General features: G+C 41.4%; 1 protein-coding gene across 1 annotated transcript; it reads right to left on the bottom strand.

Annotated features, from left to right (window-relative positions):
- Positions 1-575: 575 nt before the first annotated feature.
- lg7h11orf24 (linkage group 7 C11orf24 homolog) lies at positions 576-8,433 on the bottom strand. The gene is made up of 4 exons (XM_085281155.1): positions 8,298-8,433; positions 5,104-5,157; positions 4,834-4,990; positions 576-1,695 (listed from the first exon to the last, which is right to left on the bottom strand). Exons 1-4 carry the CDS (start codon positions 8,355-8,357, stop codon positions 779-781), a joined length of 1,188 nt encoding a protein of 395 aa, XP_085137281.1. The 5' UTR covers positions 8,358-8,433; the 3' UTR covers positions 576-778.
- Between the last annotated feature and the right edge of the window lie 2,066 nt (positions 8,434-10,499).

Below are 10,499 nucleotides of genomic sequence, written 5' to 3'. Positions count from 1 at the left end.
TGAATTGAAAGAACTTCAAAAGTTGTCAAGCAGAAACTGTTTTGTGCACTGCTGCATGAAGCACTGAATAACTGAATTATCACTGTGACCAATTAAACCACATTAAAAAGAATTTGCAATGTGACATATTTTAAATGCCTTAAGCGCAGAGCTAATCTTTGTCAGTTACACACCCTATTTGGCACTGAGATGTATGTCCATTGACTTTTTCAAAAATAAAATAAGCATCAAGGTAATGACAAGGAAATGAATCATTGGGCATAACATTCTGATTTGGTCCTTATATAGATGTCACTTAGGAAAAAAATGTTTGCAAATTTAAAAAAAAATACAATAAATTATTTGCTAGTTTGATTTTTTTTACAACTCTACTTTTAGATAATCTCGACATTTCTTACCAGCAGTAAATTAACTGATGACGAGGTCATCTGCTGAGCTTTGGAAACGTCCCAACTGAGCCAGCCAACATCTAATCGATTCCAATCCTGTCAGGGGCCACTAGCAGAACCAAATGTAAGCTATAAGGTTTGAATTTTGACATCCCCCCCCCCCCCCCCCCCCACAAAAAAACAGGAGCTGCTAGAAAACAGATCAGTGTGCATCACCGTTTTATCGTCAGTGTACCTTTTCCATTTCTTGCTGAACTAACTGGACCATCCTGTAAATTCACAGCACCATCTTACCATTCAGTTAGTCTGTCATTTAGTTCATTTAGTTTTTCCTGCTCCGAGTCAAAGAAAGAAAAAGCTTCATGAAATATAATTATCCTCTTCCTGTCTCATACCCCAGAGTCTGAGTACATGCCATTTATCAGATAGTCGACCTGCGTGTAGTCCTTCCTCTTGTAGCTGTCGTAGGCCAGTTTGACAAACACTGACACTGTGACCAAGAAGAAAAGCAGGCCAAAGAGCAGGACAGCCAGTAAAGACGCCGTATCGACGAGCTGCTTGGTCAGAACAGCCCCCGCCTCTTCTACCACAGGGACCCTCGTAGCTGAGGCAAAAGATTTATTGTGATTGGCCAATGCATCAGTACTGGCAACAGTTATAGCAGATGGTGATTTGGTTAAAGATGATGTCTGAATCGGTGCCACCTCAATACTGGGGTGTGGCAGGGCAGCCGATGGAGACGTGTCTGAACCATGGACGGAAGTAACAGCAACACTTGTGTAAGCTATCGTCACCGAGTGTGGGGCTACTGTTGTTCTTGTTGTTGTTGCAGTTGCTGGTGCTGAGGTTGTAGATTTCACAGGTGTAGTGACCACATTCTTAACAGACTCTGAAGTGGTTGCTGTTATACTGCTAGTGCTGGTGGTGGATCCAGTATGCAGGCGCTGAGCAGGCAAGCTAGTGGGGGTAAATGCCTCTGGTGATTTGAGATGCTCCTGTGACGATGGCTGCTCAAAGGATGCTGAAGATGTGGAAGAAAGGGCTCCTTCTGTAATTTGCTCATTTTTGTTCACCGATGTTACAGACTCATTCAGTCTGTGGCTGACAGTGGTGTGGTTGGTGGATGATGAGTTCAGGGAGGACTGAGTGCTTGCATTTGGTTGCAGACTGTTATTATCCTTGCCTGTACTAGAGTGGGTCTGTGTGATGACATCTGAAGTGCTATTCGGGTTTAAGGCAGAGACTGAAGTGTTCGGTGGAGTGGTCACACCATCCAAAGAGGTCTTTGTTGTTGCATCAGTAGCACCTGGGAACAACAAATTCTAGTTAGCACAAACTAGTGAAACAACATTCGCTACAAGCCAAACATACATTTATATTTCACTCGTATATTTGCAGAGCATCAGTTTGTACCTTTCAAAGAATTTTAACCCTGTAAATAGCCAAAGAGCTGTGCTATCTTCAAGATCAAGATACCCTTACAACCAAAACAAGTTTGGGAACTCTGAAATTACACTGATAACGGATTTAAAAAATGTTTATGATCACCATCTAAGTCAAAATTGTAGACAAAAACAATCAGACAAAATGTCTGTGAAGGTTCTCAGTCATCCAGGTCATCGAAGTCAAAGGAGCTTGGAGAGAAAAGCGTCTGGACTTCTTTAAGTTGCTTGAAGACGTTTCACCTTTCATCCGAGAAGCTTCTTCAGTTCTAAGGTCAAATGGTGGAGAGTCCCAGATTTAAACCTAGTGGGAGTGTCCCCCCACAGAGGGTGAGGATCATCAGGGGGTCCATTGTCCCTCTCGGTGGGTTACTCCCACACAGCTTAAATCTGGGACTCTCCACCATTATTTGACCCTAGAACTGAAGAAGCTTCTCGGATGAAAGGTGAAACGTTTTCAAGCAACTTAAAGAAGTCCAGACGCTTTTCTTTGCAAGCTCCTTTGAATCAGACAAAATTAAAAAACATCAATTTTCATGCCTTTAGTGAAGCCAGAAGTAAGGTGGCTCAATAGTGAAGCAGATTAAACATTAGCTTGGCAAATGAAAGGAATACAGCAGGAAGGCATCCGGCATGGAACTCATCCAAAGCAAACACGTACAGCTGATCGCTTTGACAAGGAAGCAGCTTAAAGCACCTTTCATTGACGGCCCAAAGTAGTTAAACCTGTGTGCTATTATATCTACATTAGCTCCTTGGAGTCAGGCATCCTACTAAAAGGAGATTAGAGTAGAAGTGTAGCACATTCACTGCCTGAGTCGCTTCATTACTTGGCAAAAGCCAAAGAGTACAGCTAGGTTATGAAGGCATACCAGGAGGCGATGCTTTCAGACGGGGATGTCCAACACAACAGTAAACAAATGACTCAACAAAGCAACGCTGGCACTTGAACTGTTCATGGAAATGACTTATTTGGTGTATCTGGCTAAAAAGCTCAACCCACACCCATCCTGTATGGAAAATACTGAAGAGTTACAAAGTTCAACTATTTCTGTTATTGGTAAAACTAAATGCTCAAAGCAGTTGTGCTTTACATAAAAATTTCCAGGCAAAATACCCTCTAGGTTACTTTTGTGCCTTCATTTCATTATTCTATGCCACTACTGAACCATGTCATACTGTAAGCTGCAATCACTGATAAAATGGTCTTCAGCATTTCCCCAATAATAAATATCTTAATAGTAAATTTTGTTGAAATAATAATATTTCTTTTTGAGGCTATTGATACCCCAGCTATCCTCAGCAGTAATAATCATCCACACAAAATACAGGTTGCTTTAAAACACAAGTTGGCATTTTCTCACAGTCGGACTTTAAAATAACGTGCTGCCAGCCATCTGAACTTGGCCAAGAAGATGACTTTGAATGAGAGATCGGCCAAATTAAAATCAAGCAGTCTTTGTTTTTTGTGGACTTGATCACACCTCTTATGGTTTCTTTAACATTCCCAAGAAAGATTAATTGATGAATCGTGCCTAGAGCTACATGAAGTGCTTATTTTTGTTCAATTTAATTCAAATTCAGTTCAATTTTATTTACATAATGCCAAATCACAACAACAGTTGTAAGGTAGAGACACTACAATAAGGCAAAGTATAAAAACTCCAACAATCATGAAACTCCCTACGCACAAGTGCTTTGGCAACAGTAGGAAGGAAAAACTCCCTTTTAACAGGAAGAAACCTCATCAGAACCAGGTTCAGGGAGGGGCGGGGCCGTCTGCTGTGATAGGTTGGGGTGAGAGAAGGAAGACAGGACAAGAAGAAGAAACACTCATTGCATCATGGGAACCCCCCAGCAGCCTAGACCTAATGCAGCATAACCTGATCCAGCCCTAACTATATGCTTTATCAAAAAGCAAAGTTTTCATCTTAAAAGCAGAGATAGTGTCTGTCTCCAAAATCCAAAAGCTTGTTCCACAGAAGAGGGGCCTGAAAACTGAAGGCTCTGCCTCCCATTCTACTTTTAAATACTCCAGGAACAACAAGTAAGCCTGCAGTGTGAGAGCGAAGTGCTCTAATAGGGTGATATGGTACTACAAGGTCATTAAGATAAGATAAAGCCTGATTATTCAAGTATGTGAGGAGCAAGATTTTGAATTCAATTCTGGATTTAACAGGGAGACCCTGTCTTTCTACATAGGGTCTCGTCCCTGTCAGGACTCTTGCTGCAGGATTCTGGATCAACTGAAAGCTTTTCAGGGAGTTTTTAAGACATCCTGATAATAATGAATTACAGAAGTCCAGCCTGGAAGTAATAAATGCATGAACTAGTTTTTCAGAGTCACTCTGAGAAAAGGGTAGTTGGAGCCCATATTTCTATGACTCTATCCAAAGTACAACAAACTCAGTTTTATCTGAATTTATAAGCAGGAAATGAGAGATTATTATGTCTTTAAGACATTCCTGCGGTTTAACTGGTGTGTATTATCTGCCTTTGTGGAGAGATAAAGTTGGAGTCTATTAGATATGATTCAAACCACTGCAGAGCAGTACCTGTAATACTTACCGCATGCTGTAATCGCTGTAATAAAATATTACAGTCAACAGTATCAAACGCTGCACTGAGGTCCAGCAGGACAAGCACAGATGTGAGTCCAGCACACATACAATGCGTATTTTGTACACTTTATCAACCTGGCACCAACGACAAATGACATATAGATACATTCGTGCCAATATTGTGACCATGAGTGTCACAACATTGAAGGATACTTGTGGCTGCCAGTGTTAGTAGATTCACCAATGGTATCAAAATGAAAATCCTACCTTACCTAATCTTCAAGTTATTGTGTTAACAATGTTCGGTGTCCACACCGGGTCTCACCTTTTTCTTTTTTTAGTTCTGTCACAAGCTGTTCACACACTGCCCATGAAAACAGATTTTAAAAAAGCTTCACATGCTTACACAGAGAACCTTTAAGACTCCTGCCACATACTTACATCCAGAGGCGCAATTAACTGTGGGTGTTGAGAAGAAGTAGGCCCCATTTGGTCCTGTGGTGGCGGAGTCGGTAAGGAGCAGAAGCACACAGGGGGGGAGGAGAAGACACAGTGATACGCTCAGCTGGAGTTTTGAGGAATACAGGGACATGGTGGGCTGGGAGGGAACGAGACAGACACACGCTCACATAGACAGAGGCACATCCATATGCGCACACACACACACACACACCGGGTACAATGAAGTTCACACAGTCAACTTGTACAAACAATGAAATGAAGGAGGGGAAACCAGGAGGAGGTGAAGTCAGTTTCTGGTTGGACCTACAAAGACAAACACAAGCAAGAATCAGAAGCAGCCTGACAGACGGGGTCGATAAACTGTGTTCTTATAGATTTTCTGCGTGAGGACATCTTATTCTTCTAGTAAACAGAGACAGTCCTTAAACAGAAACATGTAAAACCACAATTACAGCTGTATTTAACATTTAGGATGACAGCATTTATTCATATTGGTTGGATCACTTCATCTTAACCTTTTGATGGAGTCTTATATTTTCTTACCATGTTTCACTCAAACAAGTAACACACAACACTTACTGGGCCATTCAGCCAGATATTAAAATATAGTTACTATAATTCCACTGGTTAAAAATATACAAATACTCTCTCATTTAATAAGACATTTCAGGCCCTATCAAGACCAGCAGAGTCAAAGTTGAAGGATGTTACTAATGATTTGGTTCAAATTAAACAGTATTGTGGAAACTACAACTTTTTTACAATGTTCTACATTATCCAGGCTAAATCTTGGGATTTGTAGTTCAGTAAGGCGGATTTCCTGAAGCACGCTATTCAAGCCTCTTCACCTGCACAACAGTAAAGAGCAGTTAGTCCACCCAAATGTGAGGAATGACTACCATCTAGTGTCAAAACAATGCACATCTCAAGTAGTGCTCCTGGAGGAAGTAGTACGAGTTATAATCACCGTTATTAGTTATGAGTTTAATTAGACTCCAGGCTCAAGTTACAGAAGCACAGAGCTAATTATAGTGAAGTGTTAATGACAACATTTAGCTCAACAACAATTACTGCATGTATTTCACTTTCAAATGAAGAAGCCCAAACAAAATTAAATTACACATGAAGTGTCAGAATCTCTGAAATGGTTTTCTATACTGAAACACAGTGACACAGTGGTGCCTTTACATTCAAGTGTAGTGAGCAGCTTCATTGGCTGTGCAAAGGGTCAGTCAGGAAAGATCCATCCAGCTAGTGTCTTCTTCCAAAGCCTTAGTACCATAACTACCACTACTGGCCAACCTAACAATCTCTAACGCTGCATTGTGGTTCGCTGGAGTCCCACGGCTTCAGAAATGGCTCTATAACCTTTTCCAGACTGAGATTTCAATTACTTTGTGTCTCATTTGTTCCTGCACGTCCTTGGATCGCAGCATGATGTCTGGCTTTTGAGGATTTTTTGGTCTACTCCACTTTGTCAGGCAGGTCCTATTTAAGTGATTGTGGCAGTAGTCAGGCCTAATCAGGTTATCTTTCTCCAGTGTTTTAATTTGTTTGATGATCTGAAACATTTAAGTGTGACTGACATACAAAAAGATAGGAAACCAGGAAGGGGGGCGAACACGGTCAACTGTCTCATCACAATCACAGATGAATCCAACCACAGTGTTGTCATTGGCATACTTGATGATGCTGGTTGGGTGGATTGGTGTACAATCATGGGTGTACAGTAGGAGGCTGAGAGCACAATCCCAGACACACAATCTGTACGCTTACATCGCCGAAGAGGCTGCTGGCGCTTCAAGTCGTATAAGAGAATTTTACTTTAACCACAGGCTACAGTATTTATTTTGATTGTCAAAGCTAATGGTAATAATCAGTGTAAATTACTGTAGGAGTCATAAATGCAATCAGGCAAAAATTAATGAATTTGTTTTGAAATTTTCTCCATATGTTGTAGCTAATATTCACGTATAAAGAAGGTAAGGACATGATTTTTTTTGACAACTAAACTTCGAGTCATTTTACTTTAAAGGGAACACTTCAGTGTTTTGCAAACCTAAAGAGTTGTAGCTGATTGCACTGAAATGTACCACTTACAAGACTTTGTCCATAAATTCTACTACAATATCTACTCCCACTCAGCACCTAGACTACCTTAAGTTAGAGATAAATCAAAAGATTGCGATAAGCCTGTAGTCACAGAAATCACAGTCCACGAAAACAGGAGTGAGTGAGAGCCAGAAACAGCCAGCAAGTTTTGTGTGAAACCGACCTCAAAGACACTAAAAGTAAAGAATAAAATATATCAACATTACTTCTAATACACGAGTAGACAGCACAGTGCTGTTTAATGAGGTCTAATGTGATATATTTCCTGGCTGTATTCTGCACAGGCTGAGTGGGATGAGTGGAGTCTGATGTCCACATGTAAGGCATCAGCTCTCCTCCACTCATGTGGAGCACCTTGTGCTTCTTTGGGAAAAATAACTAAAAACAAACTACACTGCATTTCAAAAGCAGAAGCCATTACTGAATAACACACGCGGCATGATATTTGTGACAAATGCCAACAATATATCCACTGATCTGTGAGCACCAGTTTGGTTCATCAGGTTTCTGGTGCAGTTTTCCACGTGTGTAAAGTAACAGGGAGCTCCACAGGGAGTGTGCACTGTTATTTGTGGACCCTCCACATTAGGCCAGCCTTTACCGGATTTGTAGCACTGCCCCACAGTGCACCAGGACCCAGATCTGTGTGATAGGTACTTGACTATCACATCACAACAGGATGCGTTTTAGACAGCTGGGGCACAGGACCAGCCCTCAGTGTAAACAGGAATACTCGTTGAAGACGCCAACGTGGAGAGAGCAAGTGCCGCGCGCTCTGCCACGCTGCCGACCTGCCAATCAAAGAAGTTTGGGCTAAAACGGGAACTCCCGAGCACACAGCCGGCAGCTGCTTTAGCACCAAATAACCCAAAACATTACATCCGAGAAATGTCCCATTAACTTTAGCCGAATAAACAGAAAAAATCCAAAGCAACAAGAGTCAGTCACGTGTTATTGTGACTTCAAGTCAGAGCAGAGAAACGCAGCTGTAGCTCACACAAGCTAACACTGGGCCAAGTGTAAGCTGCTCCGAAGGAAGACACGGAGCTTAGTTCAGATGGGAAAACCCAAAGTTTAACTGGCTCGGTTACACAAACCAACAAGGTAACGAGCAAAACCACACCATCGATAATACAGTGAATAATGCTGTAATCGCTATGTCACCGGGCAATAAACACACCGGGAAACGAGTTAACGGAGCATGATGAAGAGACATCTCCCCTCAGCGGCGAGTGCATCCACACTACCGAGCAGCTAACACTAACAAGCCACGGTCACGGAGAGTTACTGCTCACAGGCTAGCTACAGTCCGTGTGATCGGGGGTCCTTACCAGCCTTATGCGGGGGCTCGTTTGCTGTAAACCACACACAGGTACCCAGGAACCAAACATCTACACCTTCTGTACGAGACGCTGACCTTCTTCCTCAGCTGCGGTTTTAGCTGTGTTGACTGATAATCTATGTGCTCCCGCCCTCTGCTGGCCACACCACGTTAAAACAAGAACGCCTCCTATTGTTACAGTTTACCAAAATTTATCATGACTAATACCAATACTTTCAATTCATTGCTAATAATATTATTGCTATTAATATCTAAACATATAGAACGTTACTAAAGTTAAGTCTGTGAAGGTTCTCAGTCATCCAGGTCATCGTAGTCAAAGGAGCTTGCAAAGAAAAGCGTCTGGACTTCTTTAAGTTGCTTGAAGACGTTTCACCTCTCATCCGAGAAGCTTCTTCAGTTCTAAGGTCAAATGGTGGAGAGTCCCAGATATAAACCTAGTGGGAGTATCCCCCCACAGAGGGAGCCAAGGTGTGAAACTGGGTGTGGGTCCCAATCAGCCAGAGTTTCGGGTGAGTTCATTGTGAAACCTGGCCCCACCTTATCATGCGAATACTAAAGTTAAGAAATACCGTTTTGACCAAACATATCAAGGCAGATATGAGCAGGTTTGCCTTAGAAATGCATAATAATAATAATAATAATAATAATAATAATAATAATAATAATAATTTACATCAAAATAATTTATTGAAAGGAACAAGTGAATTTCTAGATTTATATGTGTGGGCAGAAGGCCACGGATTCAATTTAAAATATTACAACTTCCTAAAGAAACAGCTGAATCACTGCCATGTCTATCCATTTATTAGCTATCCAACTAAGATCCCTAGCATGCTGCTGCAATTCCCAGTTATTTTACAAAATGGAAGAACATGGTAAATTTCACATTTCATTACAATCTCTTCTGGGAAGCAAAATGTTATATAGACAGCATGCTAAGACCCTAAACCAATGGTCCAAGGTACCACTCAGAATTTGGGTTAGTGAGTGTAAATCACCACTACTGGAAAAACATCCTAGAATATAAAAATGGATCACATCTGACCCAGATTTCACAGCAGACACAATCAATGGGTGCTTTAAATATTGGAACAAAATCGTTATTACCTTCTCCTGTTTGGTCGTGTCAGATGGAGATGGAGCTGTATAGCTTTCATAAAATCCAGGAAACTAATGGCTTAGGTAAAATTAACTTTTTTTAAGTACTTTCAGGTTAGAGACTATTTTAATGACAAGATAAAACATTTAGAAATACAAAGGACTCCAATATAATTGACATATTTACTGACATGGATAAAACCAAAAGAAATAAGAAAGTTGTGTGAAGACTGTATTCAACTATCTAAACAATAAAAAAACAAAAATAACCTTTCAAAATCTAACTGGGAGAAAGGTTCCATACCAGAGGGTGATTGGCAGAATGTGTATCTAATGCAGCTGACTTCTACCAGCTCAGGCTCCTGGAGAGAATTTTGCTGGAAAAATGACAAATGGTTTGTGTCGGCAGAAGTGTGGAGAACAGCTGGCAGACCACCATATATTTAGGAGATGGCCAGTCATTTTGCCTTATTTGGAGGAGGTAACAAAGACAACATAGAATGTACTTGGAAGCGAGATGAACCTTTCTTTTTGAATGGATTGTCTTATCTAATAGTACTAATAGTGGGGCGATCGTGGCATAAGAGTTGGCAGTTCGTCTTGTAATCGGAAGGCTGCTGGTTCGAGCCCCGGCTCCAACAGTCTCGGTCGTTGTGTTCTTCGGCAAGACACTTCACCCGTTGCCTACTGGTGGTGGTCAGAGGGCCTGGTGGCGCCAGTGTCCGGCAGCCTCGCCTCTGTCAGTGCGCCCCAGGGTGGCTGTGGCTACAATGTAGCTTGCCATCACCAGTGCGTGAATGGGTGGATGACTGAATGTGTAAAGTGCTTTGGGGTCCTTAGGGACTAGTAAAGCGCTATACAAATACAGGCCATTTACCATTTATCAATAGTAATTAAGCAACTGATATTTATGCATTTTTTCCCTTTAAATGTACAGACTGATCAGTGAATTGATAGCATATGTATGACCAACTGGTAATGTGTTTAAGTTTGTTCCATTTGTGAAAAATACAGCTAAATAAACAGTTAAAAAGATACTGAACGTCAAGCTGATCCCCAGTGCATTCATCGGCGTGTGAGTGTTAGACAG

Source organism: Mchenga conophoros, linkage group LG7 (genome assembly GCF_057382185.1).
Source record: "Mchenga conophoros isolate Kocher_MC1m ecotype Shallow Benthic linkage group LG7, M_conophoros_male_GT1.1, whole genome shotgun sequence".
NCBI classification, from domain to species: domain Eukaryota; kingdom Metazoa; phylum Chordata; class Actinopteri; order Cichliformes; family Cichlidae; genus Mchenga; species Mchenga conophoros.
The sequence above is the reverse complement of the archived record's forward strand: the minus strand, read 5'-3'. Positions and strand labels throughout refer to the sequence as shown.

Bases quoted from the DNA above. Each gene is read 5' to 3' on its own strand.
- lg7h11orf24 (XM_085281155.1), bottom strand. From the start codon at position 8,357: ATGTTTGGTTCCTGGGTACCTGTGTGTGGTTTACAGCAAACGAGCCCC. The intron at 5,158-8,297 runs GTAAGGACCCCC...TTGTCTTTGTAG, and splicing joins CGAGCCCCCGCATAAGGCTG to GTCCAACCAGAAACTGACTT. The intron at 1,696-4,833 runs GTAAGTATGTGG...TGTTGTTCCCAG, and splicing joins AGTTAATTGCGCCTCTGGAT to GTGCTACTGATGCAACAACA.